This window comes from Trachurus trachurus, assembly GCF_905171665.1.
Source record: "Trachurus trachurus genome assembly, chromosome: 7".
Classification (NCBI taxonomy): Eukaryota; Metazoa; Chordata; class Actinopteri; order Carangiformes; family Carangidae; genus Trachurus; species Trachurus trachurus.
This window is the reverse complement of record NC_139901.1, coordinates 14,244,690-14,269,336: the sequence shown is the minus strand read 5'-3', so window position 1 is coordinate 14,269,336 and position 24,647 is coordinate 14,244,690. Positions and strand designations below refer to the sequence as shown.

The window sequence follows — 24,647 nt, the reverse complement described above, 5'->3', positions numbered from 1 at the left end:
CGTTTAAAGCAGAAGTGAGTGATATATTTGTGTTAATATAAGTCTTAAATAGTTATATCTTCCGACAGCAATCACTTACATAGAGTGTTTGGTCTGAAACACGGGTCTCTCTGTCACTCTGCTCTGCTCTGAGCCGAAGAGAAAACATTTATCGTATCCTACAGTTTTTATCCAATGAGGAGAGAGAACGCCAAGGAACGCCGTGAATGTGGTGACGTAGCGACGAGGACTGTTATGGTGCGTTCAAGGAAACTCGTATTTTTCCGACCGTGAAGTGGTACCAGTTCACCGGTCGGAAGTTACGAGTGGCCGTTATAGTGACTTTCACCGGTAAAACAGGTCAGAAAAACACGAGTGGGTTGCCTGGAACGCTACAAAGTCGTAAGTTGTGACTTGAAGCTGTAATTTACGATTTCAAAAGCCTGCCTGGAACGCAGCATTAGCGAAAACGACCGGATCACTCACTTCTGCTTTAAGTTTATTTCCGTTTTAAAAAACTGTTTTCTATGGTGGCCCTGAGGGCTCAGCTCACATGTTGAGAAAACACATGCAAAGACCATGACTCTTTAGTTCTCTATCTGTTGTATTATAATTAACTGACTAATGACTAATGTTTGTACTTTGTACTTTTATCAGCCTATATTTAAGACATCCTGTTACTTTCAGTGTTATATTTGACACAAAAATGAAACGTGTAATCCTCATAGGCTACTTTTAATACAGTTTAAACTGTCTAATAAATTCTAATAAAAATTGAACTGTTAATATGTAATGATAGTAAATTATATTGTTTTCATGTAAGTGGTTAATGTCTGTTTCTTGCTGTTGTCTTGCTGAATATAAAGACATTAGGAAAAGTCTTATTCAGAACATGTTTCTTTTTATTTACAAACTTCCAAAAAAGCCAAAACAAAAAAAAAAAGATCTAAAAGTAAATCCAAGGTCAAACACATAGTCCATCGATAAACTACACAACAGGCTTCGACCAGAGCCAGTCCTCACAGACAGCAGCGTTTATCTTCTCCTCGGCTGAAATGGAATTCAGAGTCGCATCAATTCATATAAATAAATATGTAAATTCAAGTAGAAAGCTGTGAAATCAAAGAGCAGACAGTTCAACACTGAGGGAAGTCGCTCGTCTGCTGCCACAGTCACGACACAGACGCTCGTTTCTCATGATATGATGATGATGAAGAACTACAAAAAAAACAAGGAAAAAATAAAAAGAAAGCACTTGATATCAAATTTTCTTTTCTGCTAGTGAGTGCTTGGACTACCTGGGCTTCTGACTCTTAACATGTGACTGATCTTCACTTACACGCTCACACATGGCTCAAATTTATTCACTCAGAACATCCTGCATGTTCGGATGAAGGTCAATATCAATATCAATATTAATATCAATATGTTCCTTTTTCCTCTCAAGATCAGCAGCTGATCAGAGCGATCGTAAACAGGATGTGATATTGGTCCACATGTAAGTTCTGCTCAGGTTCACATGTTCTGGGTCAGAGCGTCACCGCTTTATAAAAACACACTTAACACAGAAGACTGAAGTGTTTTCATAGTAACAACAAGAGCAGAAAAAAATTTACAAACAAGAAAAAGAAAAACAGGAGATTAAAAAAAAAACATTGTACAAAAATAAAAATGAATAAATATGCACCATCATAAATAAATTAATTTGGTAAATTCAAACATCGTAAAAAGAGTAGAACAAAAAATGAAACATGAGTAAACCAACAAAAACGTGGAAGAGAGAGCGAACAGGAAATGCTTCATTCAGAGCTGGGGGGAGGGTTAAAGCTCCGGCTGCAGCCTGTGTTTTGGATGAGAAGATTTTCTACACTGGGACTTTATTGATCAGTGTGTGTGTGTGATCAGGGGATCGATCAGAACAGTAGAACGGGGTCAGTGGTTTATCACAGGGGACTTGGTCATGTGATGAAGCTTTGTCTTGACAGATGTGTGTCTCCATTAGAGTGCAGTAAACAGGGCCGCCTGCAGGTCACACACAGGTGGATATGTGCTGCTGTGGCTGTGCTGGACTTTAATCTTGTTAGTTTGGTCTCTGAGACACACTCTCCTCCCCTCCCCAGTGATGTGCTTGTGTGTTTCTCGTTTTTTGGCAAAAACTTCACCGTCTCTCAAAAAACAAACAAAAACAAAACAATAAATCAGTTTGGTTTCACGACGATGAAAGAAAATCAGAGGTGGAATCAGAACGAGTCACCGAACCGAGCGACTGACTTCCTTTAAAGCAACAGTTCTCACCCTGTGACAACCTGGAGGCCAAATGATGAGTGCTTTATATTTCAGTGATTAACATGTAGGACTTTTAATTCCTCCAGCTTGTGACATGGATATTGTCTTTTACTGTGAAGTCAAACAGATGTAAATACTATACGAGGATAACAGGCAGGTGCACGATGTGGCAAAGTGGTAAAATGGCCGACTTCATGAGAAGAGTTTCTCAGTGGTGAAAGAGGTTTTTAAGCTCTTGAATTTTGCATTTTAAGACAATAAAAAATCGTTTTATATATATTTCATGATACTCATATCTTTTGTGTGTTTTGCAGATGTTTTACAATTGTAATGCCCAAACTGTTCACCAGGGGGAACTGCTGCTTTAAACTATTCCTTTTTAAGCCTTAACAACGCGACAACGCACAGACATGGACAGAAAGAACGACACGAGCAAAACCAGGGCTCGGTGGGGGGGGGGGGGGGGGGGGGGGGTCGGTACGAGAACACGTATAGGCTTGAGTGAGTGTTTGCATCGTTTGTCTCTAGGCTACAGGTGAGACTGAGGTGAGATCAGAACCCCGCCCCTCATCACCGCACCTCTCACGGCTAACATTCACAAAGATGGAGGCTGAAAGGCATCTTCTGTTGGTGGATTCTCCGCTACGAGGTCGACGCCTCCTCAGTGGAACACAGTTTGTTTTTTTTTAAATCTGGTTTTCACCTGGCTGATTTTAGGCAATCGATTTTCTTTACAAAGTAAGAGAAGAGAAGTTACATCGATAGAAAAAACACACAGACAGAAAAAGAGAAGAAGAATCAGATCTTCCCGTCTGATGCCTGAAGAGGAGTCGTCTGACAAAGGCCTGGTTTGAAGGCATCTGACTGAACGTACATTCTTTCACTAGAGTCTAAAGGTTTCAACCTCGTCCTCAATGAACCGCAAATGCTTCTTCAATAATTCAAGATCCCCCAGAAAACAGAAGACCCCCCACCCCACCCCCCTCCTTGTTTTTGTTTTTTTTTTTTTTTTTTACATTACCCCTGTCCTGGCAGTGAATCATAAACCTTGAAAACTTCTGTTTGATCTTTTAAGAAATATTCAGTAGCAATATTTAACAAAACAAAAACCATCAGAGAATTAACTGACGTCTCGGCCTCGTAGTCAAACTCCTGTTTCCCGACGTCGTTATCAGTTAATGAGCTGAACAAAGCAAACGAGTTTCCACGTTTAGCAAAAAGCTGCAGAACTAGAATCTCTAAAGTCGACAGTACAACTAGTGGCTGTGTGTGGTCACCGCAGGTCAAAGGTCAGCAGCACCACATCCAGTGATCAGTGTCTCAATGCAATTATTCAACTAAAACTACAGCAAACATGGAAGCCCAAAGTCCTCAGGGTCTCATTGTCCTCGTCCGTCCCTCTGCTGCTCCTCTCCTCACATATTCAGCATCACAATAACATGTCTCTGTCTCTCTGTCCATTTGTCTCTCTGTCTCTTTAGTCCAGTCTGTGTCTCCAGACAGAACAGATGAGAAGCTTCAGGCTCCATCACCACTTCACTCTGTCTTGTCTTCAGTCTGTGTCCCTGGCGTCGAGGCCTCGGCTTGTTTGAACTTGGGTCTCGTGAACTCGTCTCCTGATGGACACAACGTCCTCCTAACTGGGATGATCATTAAATTCAATCAAACTCTGTCACATGATTCAGGTTACTGCCCCCCCACCTCAATGACATCATCCTCATCATCCGAGCTGCTGACGCCGCTCAGGTTGCTGCCATTCATCAGGACGGGGCCGCGGTGGCCCTCGGAGCGCGCTGACGGGGAGAAGGAGGAGGGGGAGGAGGAGGAGCTGGAAGCGGCGGTGGGAGGATACTGAGACAGGAAGCTGGCTCCAGCTGGGCCAGGTGTGGCTGCGGGGCCCGGCAGCCCCCCCGGCAGCATGGAGCCGGTGTAGAGACTCGCCAGAGACTGAGGGTAAGAGAGGGGGAAGCCTGGGGGGAGCATCCCCGCCATGCCCACCATGCTGGGGCTCAGCATGAAGTGGGGCAGAGCCCCCGGGACCAGACTGGCAGCTTTGACTGAGGAGGAAGAGGAGGGCGATGAGGAAGATGAGACGGCAGCTGTGGTGGTCGTGGTCAATGAGGGGGAGCAGGAGGAGGCGGGGGGAGCGCCTGCTCCGCCCAGGCCAAACAGATCTGCATACATGTAGCCCGGGTCTCCCAGCTGAGTGTGGGGGGGCTGGAAGTAAGGCGACCCAGCCCCCGCAAACAGAGGGTGGCCCAGGGACCCGCTCAGCATGGAGGGGCTGAAGCCCAGCGGGGGGAGGCCGTAGCCCCCGCTGAAGGGGAAGCCGGGTGGGGCCAGAGGAGCCGAGGAGTGTTTCCCTGCCGGCGGCCGCTTGCTGGGCCGCTCCTCCGCGGGGGGGCTGGGGGCTCTGCGCTTGGAGCCGGTCCTAAGGTCCTGGGGGGCCGAGGTGTCAGTGCTGGGGGGCACCGAGGCATCATGGTGGCTCCTCCTGCTGCCGTTGGTCTGAGGGAGTTTAGTCGGAGGCAGGTTGTTCTCCGCCCCCGCCCCAGCAGGCCCCTCCCTCTCTGGTTGAGCTGCGGCAGCGCCCCCTCCTGTCCCGGCCGTGTAGCGCTGCAGCTCATCGATGATCTCTGGGCTGTCAGGGGAAAGTGGGCGGGTCAGACCCTGCTTCTCGTCAGGTGACAGACAGGTGTTGCTGCCATTGGTTGAAGCCTCGACAGGTGGAGCCGGTGAGTCTGAGGAGGAGGAACACAGGGTCAGAAAAGAGATTCAGGAAAATAATTCAACAGGTTTATATCAATAATAAAAATGTCAATGGTTTTCTTTTAAGTTTGTGTAAAAGTAAGAATCATAATATTTGATCCAAGCTTGATATTTTACTGGGTTCAGTTCAGGTGAGTAATTGTTCTGACCTTTAGGTGGTGCTGGCTCCTCTGCAGTTTTGGCTTTATTAGCTGCTCTGATGGCGAAGATCCGACCGTCTGATGTCCTGATGTAGGTCCCTGAGACACACGGAGGAAGTAAATCATTACACACTGAAACTTTACATCAGGTTTTTTATTCTGATCTATGACTCATTTAAACAATTTTCCTTTATCGTTTTACTGGTTTAAGTGGTTCACTGATTTGTTGTGACAAAGATAAATTCATTGTATTCTGAGGAGTGAGGAGCTGGAACAAGCTTCAACAATCACCTGTGGATTGTGGGTGAATGCTGAGCTGCAGCTCTCTCCATTGTTGATGAGATTAACCCGACACACCAGTGTTTGTACAAATCAATCACTGTGATTGTGTGTGGACTCTGAATCAGTCTCACTAAATGTTAATCTGTCTTGACGGGAGGGATATTTTATCTCAAGGGATTCCCTCAGGTAACTCATTCATTTATCTGATTCTATCTTTTCTTTTTCTCTTTGATGATTTTTGATGTTTCCTTCTCAACTACGCTGTATTTTGAAAAATTTGACAAATTAATTGTTTTTTAAAAATGGGATTGGTAATCTGTTACCTTTGGTGCCCCTGATGACGTGGATGCTCTCTCCAGCTGTGATCCTCGCCTGCACATCTGTGGAGCTGTTGGTTCCTGGAATCACGATGTCTGAAAGAAACAAATTCAAACATTAACTTGAAATCAAAGTGGAGTAAAAGTAAAGGTGGGACGCAGGAAGCAGAGGATACTGCACATCATCACACACACACCCAGAGCTTTAATAAATAAGCTTGACAAAACATGAAATGAGTTGTAAGTACAATAAGAAAGTAATAAGGTTTTATTAGTCTTCCTTGGTGTTTGATGCTGGATATGTGCAATTATGTAGAATATGAGCCAGTTTAAGTTGTGTCGAAGGGGTAGATTTTGATCTGTTTCCTTCTGTACAATCTGAATACAGGTAATTTCTAATCAAAGATCCAGATTAAAGGATTAAATGAGAATCAACATGACAACACAAGGTTTAAACAGCAGAACCAGTGTTGATATTTGTACCTGTGGTGGTGACAATCTTCTGCACAAACACTCCGGCTTTCTGCAGGCAGTTGACTGGAAATCCTCCGAGGCTGGATTCAGAGGAGTTGTTACTGGGGGCGGAGTCGTTACTGGGGGCGGAGCCTGCAGGCGCCTGGCGCGGCATCATGGGAGCCGGGGTTGACTGGACCGGCCGGACGCTCGCCACTGGCTTCTCCTCAGTGCGAAGAGGGGGGCGCCTGAGGGGGTTAGAGTTCAGTTTCTCTCTTAGTTTATGACTCGTGTTTTAAAATCGCTTTTGTGTTTGTCTCCTGGATCCAGTTTAATGTTAAATTTGATCTTAGTTTTTACGTTTCAAAATGTATCTAGCTAAACTGTAGTCGAGTTTTATCTTTCGATATCACTTGGTCCTGTGGTTTTTTTTTTAACACAATATGAATTGATACTTATGTGCATCTCATATTCAAAAAACACATACTTGTTTTTGTCAAAGGAAATAGTAAAATCTGAAAAAATTGGTAAAAACTATTTACAACTGGGCAAACTAATTAACCTTGGACTTTTAATCATCAGTGACAGGAAAATAAATGAAAATACAGATTTCAGCTGTAATCTAGTAATTATAATTTTAATACAATGTTGCCACTGATGTCTACTACTACTACTACGACTACTAATAATAATGATAGTAATAATGATAATGAGCTCAAACACTGACCAGTTCCTCTGACTGAAGGCTGGGATGTTGGTGAGGCTCTGGTCACTGGCGGGGTAGTAGTGGGCGTAGGACGGGCGGGTGTACGGCACCGACGCCCTCTTCTCCTCCACGTAACCCTTCTTCGCTGCCGACTTCTCAGCGCTGCTCAGCTTCAGCTCCCTGCGGTCCATCAGCAGGGACTCATGGGGGAACGGTTGCTGTGTGGGAGGGAGAGGACACAGTTACACTATAGTAATCTGTAGAAAACTCAATAAATACAGTATGTTTGTTTTAAAAAATCTATATTTATTAAACACTTTACATAGAAGAGCTGCAGCTCAAAGCACTTTACAATAAAAAATAGAAATAGTTGACTAAAACACAGGTGTGTGTAGATGAGAATAAAAAGCAGTGTGAACAGTCTCAGATTAGTTTCCAGTACCTTGGTGATGAGGTGGGGGTACAGGTGCAGCGCCCTCCTCAGGACGCTCTCCATCCCGTCCTGTGGCTGCAGCCGCACCTGGGAGGGGTCAGGCTCCTCCTCCACGAAGTGAAGAAGAGACTCAACCTCCCTCCGGGTGAAGGTCAGCACGGGGTTGAGGTCATCCACCACCCGGTCTGGAGGAGGAAGTCAGAGGTCAGGGGTCACGACAGCAGAAGAAGAAAATATTATAAACTAAGTATCTATCTAGTATCTAATCTGGCCTGATACATATTTGATACTTCTGGTCTAAAGTTAAATCGATCTACATTTCTGTTTTTAGAGGTGGGGCTTTGACAGCATGAATGACAGCTCACCTGACATCCCCTGCTTGGAGATCTGCCGGTCGTAGATCTTCTTCTCCAGCGTGAAGTCACACACCAGGCGGTAGATGTGACACGGCTTCCTCTGGCCGTAGCGGTAGACGCGGCACACGGCCTGGGCGTCGTGACACGGGTTCCAGGAGGCGTCGAACACGACCACGCGGTTCGCCCCGATCAGATTCACACCCAGACACCCGGCCCTGAGGAGCAAAGAGTGGGCGATCAGTGAGGACATGGGGACTTTCAACTCATCAGCATTGTCAGTGACGTTATTGTTGTTGCTGTGGTTCTACCTGGTGGACAGTAAGAAGACCCAGGCTGAGGTGTTGGACGGGTCGTTGAACTGGTTTATCAGTCGCTCTCTCTCCGAGGCTGTGGTGCTGCCATCCAGTCCTTAAACACAACACACACACCAGTGCAGATTTGAAACAAGCAGCTTCACAAACTCAGTTCAGCACCAAATACAAAGTCTAATTATGTGTTTTTTAATTCTCTCTCTGTCATTTACCTGCTCACTCTCCGTGTCATGTGATTGTAGAATGACTGATTAAAGTGAGTTCACTGTTGGTTCACTGTTGCCTTGTGCTGTTCTTGATGCAACTATTGGGTTTTTAAATACCATTATGAGGAGAAGGTCCAGACCTGCTCTATTTAAAAAGTGCCTTGAGAAAACGTCTGTTGTGAATTGGAGCTAAATAAATCAAAAACAGACTTTACTATTGTGCAACTTTATCCCTGTTCTTTAATTGTCCACCTGCTGTTCAGTGCCATGATCTATGTTGGACCTCAACACACTGCGACATTAGAAAACACTTGCAAAGACATAAACCTGCTACAAATTAAAAAAACAACTGATTGTCAACAAAGGTTTTTGTTGTGAGAGTTAGTTGCATGTCTGTGTCTTTGAATGCATTTTCTTAACCTGTAGTGAGTCATAAGTGAGCCATAAGGGCCACCGGCCAACAGAGGAAAGAAAATAATGATTGGATTCATGAAAACAGACAAACTCTAAATCTCTGTGGAGATGTCTGGGTGTTTTGAAGAGTGACCAGCAGGTGGCAGCACTGAATGTAAATCAATGAGAAAAGGAACAACGGCACAAACTCAAAACACCTCTGTGGTGAAAAACACACTTGAGATAACCTGGTGGATGACATGTATAGAAAAATCAAACCTTTAAACCTTTAAATCAATAAATAGATTACAAATAGATTTGGATTTATCTTCTCTTTCGCCTCCTCTAAACTTATTTTGATTGACTGTGTTTATGGATTAAAAAACATCTTCTATTGACAGTAAACGGAAACATACTGTAGTAGTTGAGGTTGCGGACCCAATTGTGGTTGGGTCTGTCTCTGTTGGTCGCGTTGGGGGAGGGGGGCACTGCCCTCTTGGCCAAGAAATCCTCAATGACAGTCAGCGTGGACAAACTCTGGCTGCAGGAGGAAGATGGGGGATGAAGATCGCAGACTGGGAGGATTCAGTGATGTCAGTAAAAAGGTGTGAGGTATTTTACCTGAAGACGAGCATCTTGTCTCCCTTCCTTACGCTCTCCTCGATCAGGTGGAACAGCATCACCATCTTGGCCGAATTTTCCAGAACGCCAGGTTTGTAGTCGCACATGATGTCCTTCGCCTGAGAGGAGGACGATTTAGATTCAGATTCAGATTCAGAGCTGATTTGATCAGGTGTTGTTCTAACTGCAGCAGCTTCTGAGACTGCGACTACTTTATTATTAAATGAGCATTAACCTGACGTACCCATTCATAGGTGATGACCTGATTGGCCTTTTCCTGCAGCTGGTTCAGACTCAGTCCACCAATGGGGGCGGGGTTCTCCAGGGGCTTGGACTTCTGATTGGGCGCAGTCGGGCAGCGGGCGGGTCCAGTGGAGGTCATGTCATCGAGGTCCAGGTCCTGGTCTTGGTCACTGGCCAGGTTCTCCTTCTGCAGGGCTTCGTACAGGACGTCGGGGTGGTTCCAGATCTGAGGAGCAACAGGAAGTCGTCATGGTGATGATTAATTGATTTACAAAAAGGAGAGATTTATGTTCATGTTGACTGAACAATGTGAAAGTGAACCGCACCATACAAAAGAGTTGGAAATGTATCGTAAAGCTTCATAATGATTTGAATTATTTTCTGTTTTATATCTGATTTTTATTCATTGTGTTACTTTGTCTCTGTTTTACTATTTAACCTTCAGCACTGAGTTCTTTTTATTTATTGTCTTATTATATCTGTGTTCCATTTTATTACGAGTTCATTTGTTTATCAGCGTGTAAATGTTTTTTTTTTTAGCACTTTGTGTTAGAACATTTGTATGAGAAGTTCTATACATTGATTGTGTGAATGAAAGTGTCCTAATCCTAAAAAAATGCAAACAAGTGACAGTGAAGGGGAAAACCCGACTCCCCATCAGTTAGATGAAGTTTTTGACACTTAAAAACTAAAATAAAACCTTTCATTGAGCTCAATATCAAACTGTGGATCCTAACCTCTGACCTCTAACCGCCCCTCACCTTGCAGCAGACACAGAAGGCCTTGAGTGGGTTGAGGCTGAGCCAGCCGGTGTTTCCTGCCTCTCTGAAGCGGTTCATGAACTCGGTGTAGAGCGCCCTCTGCAGAGGGGACAGACGGACCAGGATCACATGCTCCTCCTTCGAGGGCAGCTGGTCCCTCAGGACGTCGTGGCCTCGTCTGGAGTAAGAAAACGGTCACAGTAAATATTTGTAAACTGAAGTTTGGTTTTCTAGTCGACGGCTGCAGGGTCACGACCTCTCACCTCTGTACGAAGCCCTCCAGCATACTGTACAGGACGTGGCTCCTGTATCTCATCAGCTGGACGTCCTGAGGCGTGCTGTCCATGCACTGGCCGTTCAGGATCGGCCGCTCAAACATGTTACTGAACTCCTGCCGTGTACCTGAAGGTCACACAGGTGGAAACTGTAGTTAGTTCTCTGGAGTCTCCTCCTTGTGCTTGTATCCCTCCGTCAAAAAGGGTCAGCGTAACAAGATCAAAGTGTTACTGAGATCTTGTGCTTTTCAAGGCCAAAACCACATTTTCACCACACACTTGACCTTTGACAGTCGAACTCAGATTAGTTCATCACTTAGTCTGACTCGGTGTTTGTGCCTAATTCAACAGTTCTTGATTGAAAAGAGATAGATACCTGTTTTTAGGGCAAGATCTACTTGCTGTTTTAGTTTTTATGTGAGCGTCATGTGAATTTTATAGCTTTTATGTGAGATTTTTTAATGGGAGTTTTTATGTTGGTGTTTGTATGTCTGACTGTTTTGGAGCCCAAACTAATGACAATTTTCTATCCTTGCAATAGACAATAACGTTTTTTGAATTGAATTGAATTGAATTGAATTGAATTGAACTTTTTAAAATTAGGCCCGAATATTCAATAATTAAAAGAAGTTATTGAGACATCTTCTGTCAGCGAGTGTCTGACTGTGAGGTGCTGGTCCTCACCCAGGAAGTCGGGCCGGACGAAGTCCACCATGCACCAGTACTCAATCAGGTTGTTCTGGAGAGGGTAGCCTGTCAGGACCACACGGCGCCGGGTCCGGATGTTCTTCAGAGCCTGGGACGTGCTGGCGTGACAGTTCTTGATGCGATGGCCTTCGTCACAGATGACCACGTCCGGGCCGGGTCGGGACAAAGCCCTCTCGATACCTGGAGGAATAACAAGGGTTAATATGACGTTCACACTCTTAAAGCTTCATCTCCTCCTTACTCCGACCGTCCTCCTCTACCTCTCCGACCCCCTCCCCTTCTGACCTTTGAGCAGCTCCTGCTGTCGGTCCTCCTCGTCCAGGTCGATGACCACGGGTCCCACCGTCTTCTTGCTCTTCTTCTTCCTCCCAGACACAAAACTCTTCTTCAGCGACAGCAGCCGGTACATCTCATATCCCATCAGCAGCACGCCGCCGTCCTGGGCCCAGTCCTCCACCACCTTCGCCCGGGTCGCTGTGTTCCTGAGCAGCAACAGGAGAGGAAGAAGGAGAACTTTAGCTTCAACTTCAGGTTTAGCCAGAGGGAAAAATGATTTGATTTCTTCTACTACTTTAGAGAAGAAAGAAAGAAAGAAAGAAAGAAAGAAAGAAAGAAAGAAAGAAAGAAAGAAAGAAAGAAAGAAAGAAAGAAAGAAATGATTTGCTGCATCTCTATCAGAGGCAGAAAAAATAAATGTTGGATTCAATGATAAGCTGATGATACGAAGTCAGAGAGGAAACAACACAGCGTCACTGTGTTAAGTCAGTGATTTATAACTGTGATAAATGAACAGTTTTTATTAAATGATAAATCGTCGTCACGTGTGAACAGGTTCTACTGTTTAAATCGTCACAGTCAGTTCACAGTCGACAGATCCAGGTCACTGTGTCACTCACAGATTGAAATGACATGGACACTCATCTCTTAGCATTCCTCCCCCCTCTCTAATCCCCCCCCTCCAGCTGTGAGCAGCTGTGAACAACAAGTTTGAGGGGATAAAGTGCAGCAGACGGTCAGCACTGTCTTTTTTTGTTAAGTCTGAGAGAGACTCAAACCTCCCGTGACACGTTTCTCTTTAATCTAATCTCAGCAGCTGTTTTGACGAAGTCTTCACACAGGAAGTCGCTGTCACTCACTTGTGCTCGTCGTTGAGGATGTGAACCTTGAAGCTGCGAGGCGCCACCAGCTCGGGGTCGGCGTGTGGGGGCAACGCCTCCGCGGGCGGGACCCAGGTGTTGAACTCTGACAGCCAGTTCTGCAACGTGTTCACCTGACAGACAGCGGAGAGGGGGTGGGGTTAGATGAGAGCTGAAGGGATCAACTGAATATTTAAATATTCAAAATAACGTCAAACAGGTTCAGTGATATTTATTTTTAACTTTTGATTATCTACTTAATCTAATAATTCTATATTAGTATTTCATCATTATCATTGTCTCATTTTTTGATGTTTTTATGTTTATTTTATATATTTTTATGTGAAAGACTTGGTTCAGGTAATTTCTTTTACAAATTGCTTTATTATTATCATTGAACTGAAGCTATTTTTATTGCTTGTTGATTAACTGCTATTCACAGGAACGACCCGACCACTCCTTCTCTGACTCATCAACTCCCATAAAACTCAGGTGCTTACAGGTACGATGGCGAGCACGGTGTGGGCCTGCGTGTGTCTGAACAGGACATCGATGAAGGAGATGACCTGCAGCGTCTTGCCCAGGCCCATGCTGTGAGCCAGGATGCAGCCGAAGCCGCTGCTGCTGCTGAAGCGCTCCATTGACTCCACCAGGTTGTCATACAGGAAACGGATCCCACCGATCTGAAGGTGGGGGGGTGGGGTTACATGTTAGACCACGTAAAAATTTATCATTTTGATATTTTCATTAGCAGATATTGAACATACATACGGTAGTTACATGTTAACAGACGTTTATCTATTATCTATTTGTCATATATAACAGGTCGGTTCACATGGACGAAGATCTGGTTTGTTACACTGATGAAGCTCTGTTGTTTATACCTGATGAGGTTTGACGGCTCGGGCCAGCTGTGGCGTCAGGAAGACGTCGGGGTCCTCGTCCGGGTGGGTGAGGTTCACCAGGACTCGGCCCTGTGCGTCCGGATGGTTCAGGGAGTCGTTGACGTGAGCGCTGCTCGGCTCGCTGTCTTCTTCTTCATTGGTGGATTCACTGCTGATGTGGGCAATGGTGTCATCCTCCCCCGAGCTCAGGTCGATCACATCTGCACGAGGGATCAGATGAGGAGGGAAAAAGAAAGAGAAAGAAAGGACAAAAAAGATAGATAACATGTCAGAATTTTACTTTAATTTCATGTTTAATGTTTTTATTTCTTATATTAAACTAATAATCTAACAAACACCTGAGCACAGAGCTCTATAGTGAATCTCCCTCTGGCCTCTGATTGGTCGGATTCTAAAGCTTTTGTATGTATGAGCCTGTTTGTCTGGATGAAAACTGAAGCATCGTCTTCATCATGTGACAGAGAACCTCAGTAAAACTTCATGCTGAAAATCTGATGCCACTTTTTACCATAAACACAATTCCTATTATATTATTATTGATCAGTTATGAATCGGTTAATGTGGCTGCGTCGCCACGGTGACTGAGCAAAAAAAACAAAACTCATATCTGATAACAGAACGTCAGCATCAGTGATATCAAGTGGTGAAAGTTACACAAGCTGGCAAACTGAAGGGCACGGCGGGCGGTGTGTGTGTCAGTGTGTTAGTGTGTGTAAAAGAGAGAGAGGGAGGGAGAGAGGGAGAGAGAGAGAGAGAGAGAGAGAGAGAGAGAGAGAGAGAGAGAGAGAGAGAGAGAGAGAGAGAAAACGAGCTTATGTAACTGCAGTGAATGGCTGGTTATACAAGTAGGATTAGAGTGGAGGGGGAGACTGGTTATGCAACCCCAACTAGAAATGTCACTGTGCCACTGTGAATGTGTGTGTGTGTGTTTGTATAAGTGTGTGTTCTGGCTCATAACCAGGATTAGCCAGCTTTATAGCCCTGATCGCCCCACAGACACTCTCTCTCTTTCTCTCTCTCTGCTCCCAAATCTACAAACTTCTTCCCATCATCCCTCTCTCTCACTTCTATGTGTATTTTGTCTTTTGTGTGTGTTAGCAGCGCGCATGCACGGTTCAGCCATCTCTTTGATCGCTGAAATACCTGTTTATCCCAAACAGTGTGTTAAAGTGTGTGTGTTTATCCTTGACTATTTGAGTGGCTTTGTATCTGTGTGTCAGAGTGTGTGTGTGTGTGTGTGTACTAAGGCAATAAGGGAACAGTACATGATGTACCCTGTGAAGGTTTTAAATATTCTGATACACATGGCAGCTAATCTGCAAAAACTCCCTGCGTGCACACACACACACAAATTGAGTTTAAATGTTTCCACTGAGTGTTTCTGTTCTCTGCTGAGGACACTTTAAGAAAAGTGACTTTATTAAACATAACCTGAAAGTTTCTTTGAAAAAAAGAAAAATCAATAACAATCCATATCTCCTTTCCACTGTCTTCACTGAGACACAGTTCATGTCTGGACAGATGTTTTCTTTTATGATGCAACGCTGCTTTTGATTTAATGTTGAACATCATCACCAACGTCCTCCGAGTCTACTCGTCCGTTCTCCACTGACACTGACTCATGTTTTTAACTCTCTGCTTTTGTCTGGAGCTAATTTGGTTTTAATGTGTCATCCCCTCAGCAGCTGCTACACGTGCCCTTGAGCAAGATATCTAACTGCCGTCCGACGGCCCCTGTGTTATAGCCTCCGCCTGTGGTTTGATGGCGACTGTGAGGTGATGAGACAGATGTTACCAAAGCTTCCATTAGAAGCTAAGCACCACCAGATATTTGAGGATATATGGAGGCCATTTAGGATTTAGATCGAATATAGGTTCAAGTGAGTGACTAATACCTCTAACTTTTGTCTTCTAAACACTAATTACAATTAGTTTTTTTAACTGTGTGCCAACAGGGACATGGTTATGATGATGATTATAATTACATTTTTTTCCGGTCACATTTTATAACATAATTATGTATATAAATTGTTTAAATTGTAATAATTTATTTTTGATATATACAGACATTTACTATAAAGACCTGCAGTGTGTCTGAGATCCATGAATAGAAGATTTAGTTAGTTTCCTCTTTTGTGCACAGCCTGTCAGTCTGAACACAGATGTAGAGCAGCCGTGAACTGAAAAACTAATACTTCTTGTTTCCAATACTTCATACAGACTCTGACGTCTCAGACAAACTTTAACACGGCGTTCTGCAGGTCACTCTGTGCTGATCAGGCATCTGAAGCATTAGCACGTAGCTAACTGAAGCCTTGGACGACAGCTCAGAATGTACAACTGGATGGGTAATAAATAAACTTCACAGCTCCGTGTCCCTATCTGCTTTCATGACCTCCCGCAGCGTCTGACTCACTGGCCTAGTTGCATAATCAAAATAAGGGAGGGGCTTAACTTGTCATGATATACTGATACATAAAAATACAGCTGGTTTAAAGAGGGAACTGTTTTATTTTTGTAAACACACTGAACCTGAGTCAGGACTGTCCTCCTTTCTGCCACGTTATTATGAGGCCCACATTGACGTTTTACCTCTGTTCACTTAAGTTTTTTGAGCTTCACCTCTTTACCTGAGAGGGAACTGTTCACTCAAAGGTTCATTTAAAATACGAAACAAAACACTTCCTCATTTCAAGGTTAAAACTTTGAGTTATAAGAATCACAATTTGTGTGTGTGAGTGTGTCTGTGTCACCTGTTTTGTGTTTGCACTCTGCACTCTTGCCGCCGTCATCGCTGAGACCCGTGCTACTGGAGTCCAGGCGGATTACTTCCTGTCTGGTCGACTTCACTTCCTGCAGTGATGCTGTCGAGGTCGACGATGAAGACACGTGCTTCGTCACATCGCCTGGAAAGAGAAAGAGACACGACGAGTCAGCAGATTGAGAGAGAGACATTGGTTGGTTGGCTGAAATGCAGCATTTAAGATGCTATCTAGGTGTGTTAAGGAGCGTTTTGACATTAAGCTAACAGCGAGGATGATAAAGTGAAGTTACTCTGAGTGTTGTAGTGAATGTGGGTTTAATGCTCTCACCGGTCGTATACTCAGGCAGCAGCGGGACGGGGAAATCCTGTTTCCTCTGCTGGTCCAGACGTCGCCTCCTCTCAAGCTCCTCCTGCTGGACGGCTTTGGTCACTGCCTCCAACTGATGCTCCCGGAGTAGCTTCCTGCTCAGACGCAGAACACACCGTCAGTTTCACAAGCAGCTCACACATATGACTTATTAAAGACTGGAAGACGCAATGAGTCAACACCAGTGTTAATTAGCTATAGCTACTAGTTACTTTTCCCAAAAAGGAACAGAGTTAGTAACTGAATTACTACATTATATTAGTAACTAATTATCAGGAAAGGTAACTATTGCATTACTTTTTATAAAATGCTCAAAAATGTCAAATTACTTGGACTTGCCCCCCTAACTCCCTAGCCATAACCCTAACCTCCCGTTTATCGTTGCATCGCTGTCGCAAACTTAAACTTGGCCGTGAGTGGACACCCTGTCATCGGGCTTAACAAGTTTTCTGGGGGAAACCCTGTCTTCTAATCATTATCTTTTAAATATTGAGGGAGAATTCAAAAGTAATGCCTTCTTTGGTTCAGTATCTGGAGTTTCCGGATGCAACAGGAAAGAAAAGGCATATAGCATTGGCACTACAATTATTTGGCCATTGTTTGTTTCACATGTTATTGTTACTTTCATTATTGATAAAAAAACAAATAAAGATATGGATTGGGAATAAAATGTCCAATTTAATTCAGACTTGAAGTTTGTCCATACAACTGCACACAAATCTGAATTATTGTGACATCTGACATCAGAATAAACAGTGAACGTCTGTGTGACCTGTGACCTCTGACAGGAAGCTGTATCCAGTACCTGATGTTGCGCCTCATGTGCGCCGGCTTGGAGCCCCTCTTCTTGGTTCCTGTCAGGGCAGAGGGAGGGGAGGGGCTTTGGCTGGCCGGCCTGGAACGCGGTCTGGACCCAGGCTGGGAGGGGGGAGGGTGGGCCGGCGTCTCCCCCGAAGGTGAGGTAGATGGGGAAGGAGTGCACTGCCACACAGCAGGGTCGCCTCCCTGAGCCTCATTCTCGGAGCTGAAGGGGGCACTGTGGGACTGGTCTGTGACAAGAAGACAGGAAGTAATGGTTAGTCCATGTGTCATAAAGCAGGAAGTAGTTAACGAGAGCAGAGATTCACACTGGACCTGATGAATGTTAATGATCTAGATTTTAAATGCTCCACAGATTCAAACAATACAATGCTTTTCCAAATTGAAATTAAATAAATAAATAAATGAATAGGTGAAAATGCTTTGAAAAGAACATTTTGACCCAATTAATAAAACAATATGGCCAAATCATAGAAAATAAATATGGAAAAATGGACAACACCATGTTTAACAGTTGGCCAGGTAGACCTGTTCCCTGTCCCTCCAACAGTTTCCCTTCTGAACCAGTATCTGGACTTAAACTAATCTCCATCATAAAACAAAATTTTCTTTGGGGAACTCGATTTCGATCGATCTATCTCAAAAACCCAGCAGGTATAAAAGTTAAACCTCTTCAACAGAGATCACAGTTTCATGTTCTGGTGCAACAGAGCAAATGAAAGATTATTTAATCTTTCTTCATTTCAAACTAGTTTGGATCAACAGAATCTCACCTTTAACTAGGTTTTTTTTTGTGGCTGCTACTATTAATAAGAGATCATTAAGGTCCAGTTCAACTAATGAATACTCATCATCACTGACAGTTACACCATGTTTGATTTGTCTCCTTCCAGCTTTAAAAAGTCCAGGACCAGTTGTTTGTACAAGTTCAGAAATTGAATAAAACAAGTGTTGATGTTTTATTCTCAGATCTCTGGTGTTTGAATTGGAAACTTTCATTATACTGCTGTGACTCATCTCAGTCGCAGCCTGAGACCATTCACATTTACACAAATTAACATTTAACTAAACGACATCAGCAGCAAAACAGCAGAGAGAGAGAGGCTGTCCTTCATCTCTGTTTCTCTAAACTTGTCCTCATTTCTACTCTCTTGCTCCTTCTCTCTCTGCCTGGATTTCAGCCCCTCCTTTCTTCCTCTCCTTCTCCTTCGTCTCCTCCTCCTCCTCCTCCTCGCTCTCTCAGTTGTTCTGCCAGAGACACACTGAACCAGATCTGAGGCTTATGTAAGAGCTGGATCATAAATATGGACGACTTACGAAACACAAGACAGGACACAAACACTGAGAGACACACACACACACACACACACACACATTCCAGAGGACAAATGTTCTCAGAAGAACATAAATCATCACATAAATAACAAACAAACACACACGCACAAATGTGTGGGTTGGTCGAGCCAAGAATCTGCCTGGGGTGACTGGACAAACAAGGACACACTGCCAACACACACACACACACACACACACACTAAGACATGTTCCCTGCGTGACTCCTGGAAAACCTGTGCTTTAGTTTTGCTCACTATGAGAATGTGCACACACACACACGCACACACGCACGTACGGACGCACTCAGAGGCTGGTGATGAGTTTACTGTCAGTTACAAAAACAACTTACATAAAACTCAACATCAGTTTGCATACGTGAACAAACTTCTCTGAACACATCACACTAGTGAATAATAATACCTATTTACTTAATTAATTTCTGCTGGAGAAAAGGAACAAGTGAATTACATCAGTGAACACTGAAACTCTGAGCAGAGTTTGTTGTTAATGCAGTAAATTATTTGAAATATTCAGTCCGAGTCATCATAAACATTTTACTCTTTACTAAACCATAAATGTATTACATTATATAATTATCTATATTAACTGCTGTTTCAGACAAGGGCAATACTCTAAATCGAACATTCACTCAATCACTGCGTCTTCTGTTTGCCGCCCTGCCCGGCTCCACCTTACAGAACAGTTATGTAACGATTCCTGAAAATCTCTCTCTCACACGCACGCACAGTAAGGACTCTAAAGAGACACTGAGGGGGCAGACAGGAAAGAGTAGAGGGAGAGAGAGATGAAAGCGAGGTCATCATTCAAAGAGAGGGGGAGAGAGAGAGAGAGAGAGAGAGATGCACTTCAGAGCGAGAGGAGGTGTACACACATGCACATTAAAAAAAACATGTGAGGTGAGGTGACACACAAACAAGCACACACCATACACACACGTCGATTCTGGGAAGGAGGACAAGTGTTTCCTCCGCTCAGGTCAAGAGGACAGACAGACAGACAGACAGAGAGAGAGAGAGAGAGAGAGAGAGAGAGAGAGAGAGAGAGGGGTAGTGCTTTTATGAATGTTATGAAATATGTTTTTATAAGCTGTTTAACACACTTTAATTGTATTATGATCATTTTTGTTGTTTTTAATTTAAAACTAATACTACTACAAGGCTACTACTAATAATAATACTACTATCACTAATTATAATCATAAACACAAAAACAAAGACAATTAACTGGTTTATTGTCCTGTGCAGAACTTCCTGTGTTTAGGTTTCATGGGGATGTGAGACGCAGCGGGACGGTGGGACAGTGAGCGGGACTGAGGAGCATTAACAGCCAGTCGATGGTTCTACCAGAGAAGTGTATCTGCTGTGTAGGAGATAAGGACGTTGCTCTGGCTGAGAGAAGAGACCAGTCTCAGGGTCAGAGACACTGTACTCCGTGTAAATTAGAGTCAGCCTATTATAATTGACTTGAAAACAATAATTGAGTAAAAAGTATGTTACCAGATAATGATTTTGATATAAGTTAAAGTCACATTTTAGATATTTACTGTGCTGCAGTATCACATTTTTTATGATATTAAAAGCAGTAAGTATTGTAAGTAAATGGAAAAGTAAAAAAAAAAAAAAGTGCAGTTCAAATTATGATTTTGAACTTAGCACAATTTAGGGTTCCTACACCATCTTTAGCATTTTCAGAGAGATGCATCAGAAAAAAAAGTGCAGCAAAGCACAGATATGTGACAATTCTACTTAAGAACAGTACACACTGGTTAGTGCGAAAACATCAGTTTAATCATTGGCATTAATTGATTGCTCCTTTAAATTACATATAAAGTGAGAAGTGAAAAGAAAAAACGTTACATCTGTCACTTTGAACAGGAGCTGGTGTTTGGCCAGAGGACGAGATGCTGCTGTTATCAGAGGAATCAGCAGCGCCCACATTCATCTGCACGAGAGCTCACACCTGTGTAACTGTTCATCACGTCAGTGGTTGATAAAGAGCTGCTGCTGCAGGAGGCGGTGGATCTACTCACAGCAGGACATTCACAAAGCAGCACCTGTTCTTTATAGAGCAGTATAGACACACGCACACACAAGCGTACAGACACACCTTGTCGTCGTGTTGCATCATGACTTTATAGTGGGGGCAGGTTATACAACACGTGAACAAAATAGGTTTTAATCAAGTGTTACACGCACAAATATAGGCTACTTGTTGTCATGTCCCTCTCCAGGAAACAGTAACACAATACAACAACAAACAAAATAGGCTATAAAGATCTTAGCGTCTCACTGACTGACTGATGTTAAACGCACATTTATCACGACATCGTCAAACCTCGACTCGTCTCTCAGCTGATTCGATTACATGACAGATGTAACGGCCGAGGCCTCACACCACACTCTTCAACATTTTTCCCTCTGAATCTGTCAGCTGCTCAGGTTTTGTCACATTCAGGTGAAATTCAGTGTTTTCTGTTGATGCTGCAACGTCTTCGTTACCATGGAGATTTGAATTCAGCGTGGAAAAACAGGAAACCATGCCGACCGAAGCAGCAGGAATCCAAAACTAATACAGCCACAGTCAGGCGTGTTTAGCTACGTTCGCCTACCGCTTCCCACAACATTTTGTAGTTAGGCCTATACTTTTTCTTTTTAACGTGTCATCACGTGCACTTAAAGAACAAACAGAAGCACAAAGAGACACACAAACTGGAGACGGGGCGAGCAGCTAACAACAGGTGAAGCCGATCTGTCTGGTCTTGTCTTCAGGCTGTTGAGGCTCAGTCTCTAGAGAAGCGTCAGAGTCATGTGACCCAGGTGTTCACATTTCCATGAGCGTACGCAGGGAGAACGAGCTCCAGAGAAACCAAAGACCTAAGAACAGAAGCTGCTTGTTGCTAAGGTCCAGTGATGTGAGTGTGAGCAAATAAAAACAAACGAGTTGGTAGAACAATCACACATGCACGCACACGCACGCACACACACAGAAACACTCCATCACGAACACGTGCAGTGGAGGCGTCACCTTAAAGTGAAATTAAAGAGTAGGAGAGGTGATTGTTGCTAGGCGACCAAATCAAACTCAAACACTGTGCTTTGAGTGATGATGAGGAGGAGGAGGAAGCAGGAAGAGAAATAACTAAATAAACTGAGACCATGTTTGACCTCTGAACTGTTCGAGCAGAGAGAGTGTGATGATGATTTTCTGAAGCGTCAGCAGTGACGGAGTGAACAGACCCTCCGCTCGTCACAGCCCCCATCACACAACACACAACACACAACACACACAACTCAGACACACCCAGTGGATTAGATTTGCTGCTCCTCACATGAACAACACAACTTGAAGAATGTGAAACCACCGGGAACAAAATCATGGTTAGTGTGTGTGTGTGTGTGTGTGTGTGTGTGTATGTGTGTGTGTGTGTGTGTGTGTGTGTGTGTGTGTGTGTGTGTGTGTGTGTGTTTCACAGAGGGGGCTGTGGGGTGAAAGGGGGTCCGCAATGGTGGAGTGTTTTCTGCAACCACATGGTTATGTAACCAATAACTACGTATATGTTAAGTGTTTATATAACTCCTCAGACTGAGCTGAGGAACTCAACACCGCAAACCATGCAACAGCAGTGTGTATGTGTGTGTGTGTGTGTGTGTGTGTGTGTGTGTGTGTGTGTGTGTGTGTGTGTGTGTGTGTGTGTGTGTGTGTGTGTGTGTGTGTCTGTGTGTTAGAGGCATTCCCTGCGGTGGAAAAAAAAAACAGAACGAGAGAAAACACGAAACATTTGGGAACACTGTGAAACTGGCTCTGCATCATGAAGGTACAGGAACAACAGGACGATCAGCTGATCGGTGACGTCACCGCCCGTTTATTCTCTGAGAAAATTGATGAGTTGGTGATAAGAGGTTTCCACCTGACAGTGATTCATCAGAAACACTTTCCCTTTTCACAGAGGCAAAAAAAGAAGTTCCTCTTCTCCCTCTCTGGAGCAGATGATGAAACTAAATAATAAAAATGAATGCACAGTTTTGTCCTGCAACATCTTCCATAATAATCAATCATCACAACAGACGGAGAAAGAGCTGAGTGTGACCTCTACGGTGGCCCTGAGGGTTCAACTGATTGCAGTCTTCACAACTTCTAAACTCAAGAAGCAGTGAACTAAAGTGCAGCATTTTGAAACCAAAGACGTTTGGAATAGTTTATTGTTTCATGGTGAAACAGGAAACGGTGGCTGTGTCAGTGAGATAAACTTTGAATATGTCAGAAATGTGTGTCTGTCACATGACCTGCAGCCACAGTCACAACAGGCTCTGAGAAACCTCTATTTGCTTTAAATTCATTCTGGAGATGTGGTTTATTATCACTATCCATTAATGATGAACTGAGGCTGAAAAGAGGACACACACACACACACACACACACGCACGCACACACACACACACAGGAAACATGAGATCCTGAGCACTGACCTAAATACAGGTCCAGTTCTGTCACTAGGACACGGTGTAACTGACGAACACACACTCACACAAACACCCACTGGTGAAGAGATGCACTGACTGAATGAACTGAGGATCCACTGTTTTCATGCGTGTGTGTGTGTGTGTGTGTGTGTGTGTGTGTGTGTGTGTGTGTTTCCTGTCTGGCTTCCTTCACAAACAAACTCCTCATGTCTAAACTTTCCCTCCTCCTCCCTGTGAAGCACTGACCTACATCAATTTTCAAAATAAAACCTCATATATAAGTGGAATGAAGTGGTGAGTATTTGTCTGTCTGTGTGTGTGTGTGTGTGTGTGTGTGTGTGTGTCACAGCCTCCTGCTGTCTACGTAAGGAGATTACAGATGACGCAGAAAATTACTACAACACCACGGAGAATCCCATATACACACACACACGCACACTTTATTGAACACAGATGGGGATTCCTGGAAGTGGACAGGAAGCTCAGGGAGACAGGATTCACCGTAACACACAGAGTTTGATCTGGCTCCTCCCTCTGACGTTTCAGGGGGAGAAAAATGTTTTGTTGCTCGGCGTCTGGGGCTGCAAACACGTCTGTTCTCTCTCTCGTGGTTATTCAACATGTTTTGGAAAAGTGAAATGGGAATTGTGTAACAAGTGACGAGAGCAAAACAAGAGCCGGACACAGACATAGATGAAGTTAATGGACGGCAATCACGCACATCAGGGGGTTTTTGAGGTAGAGGATGTTGTTGATAGGCGTTTTTGACATGTAGGCTGAAGGAGCAGGAGAAGGAAGACTCTGCTTGTCTTCCGATGAGATTAACTTTTCTTTCTATGTCTCTGCTGTGACTTTTCAAGAAAAAATCCTATCAGAGTATTTTGGAACTTTCTTTCCGAGTCTGATTTCTTCAAATAAAAATGAATCTGAAATCTGGTTGAGATGTGTGAAGACATTGACATTTATCACTTTATATTGATTTCACTTAAAAACAAATAACTGTCTGTCTTTGTTGTGAGGAAACCTGATGATGGAATCAGTCTCCGTCTCTCTCTTTGTCCTCTCACCAGTCTTTCCGTCTCCTCCTCCTCCCTCTTTGTCTCACTCATCTCTCACTCGCTCCGTTCTCTTCTCCACTTCCTGTCTTTTCTTACCTGTCTCATGTCTCATTACCTGTCTCCCTCCTCCTCTGCTCTCCTCAAACTAATCACCCCTCATTTTTCCTCTTCTCTCATCTCACACCTTACACTCTCCCCCTCCCCTCCTGCCCTTGTACAGGTACGAGTTTGAGCATGCTCAGCCGACCGCTGTGTCCTCATTGTTACATAACCCCCGCTCCCCTCTGCTCCCTCCTGCTGACGTATGGTTATAAAACACTAAATAATAATAATAATAATAATAATAATAATAATAATAATAATAATAATAATAATAATAATAATAATAATAATAATAATAATAATAATAATAGACCTCACAGAGCAGGAGGTTTCTCTCCAGCTGCGTCATCACACAACGTCAAAACCTTTACTGCAATTTTGGTCAAATTGACTGAATGAGTGTACAAACTGTCAACACAACAGAGAGTGCATCAATATTCA

At 43.8% G+C, this 24,647-nt stretch overlaps 1 protein-coding gene across 1 annotated transcript in view; it reads right to left on the bottom strand.

Annotated features, from left to right (window-relative positions):
* Positions 1-866: 866 nt before the first annotated feature.
* Positions 867-24,647, bottom strand: part of LOC310988478 (helicase ARIP4-like) — a 29,025-nt gene continuing 5,244 nt past the window's right edge. The window contains exons 2-22 of the mRNA XM_083975080.1: positions 17,217-17,460; positions 16,373-16,506; positions 16,034-16,186; positions 13,260-13,480; positions 12,876-13,058; positions 12,376-12,509; positions 11,525-11,721; positions 11,216-11,419; positions 10,520-10,658; positions 10,257-10,434; positions 9,497-9,721; positions 9,253-9,371; positions 9,048-9,172; positions 8,030-8,129; positions 7,731-7,936; positions 7,375-7,550; positions 6,954-7,150; positions 6,257-6,474; positions 5,780-5,869; positions 5,184-5,273; positions 867-5,006 (exon numbers count right to left, since the gene is read on the bottom strand). Of these exons, the coding sequence (XP_083831206.1) occupies positions 3,952-5,006; positions 5,184-5,273; positions 5,780-5,869; positions 6,257-6,474; positions 6,954-7,150; positions 7,375-7,550; positions 7,731-7,936; positions 8,030-8,129; positions 9,048-9,172; positions 9,253-9,371; positions 9,497-9,721; positions 10,257-10,434; positions 10,520-10,658; positions 11,216-11,419; positions 11,525-11,721; positions 12,376-12,509; positions 12,876-13,058; positions 13,260-13,480; positions 16,034-16,186; positions 16,373-16,506; positions 17,217-17,460 (4,388 nt within the window). The 3' untranslated portion in view covers positions 867-3,951. The remainder of the gene's footprint in view (positions 5,007-5,183; positions 5,274-5,779; positions 5,870-6,256; positions 6,475-6,953; positions 7,151-7,374; positions 7,551-7,730; positions 7,937-8,029; positions 8,130-9,047; positions 9,173-9,252; positions 9,372-9,496; positions 9,722-10,256; positions 10,435-10,519; positions 10,659-11,215; positions 11,420-11,524; positions 11,722-12,375; positions 12,510-12,875; positions 13,059-13,259; positions 13,481-16,033; positions 16,187-16,372; positions 16,507-17,216; positions 17,461-24,647) is intronic.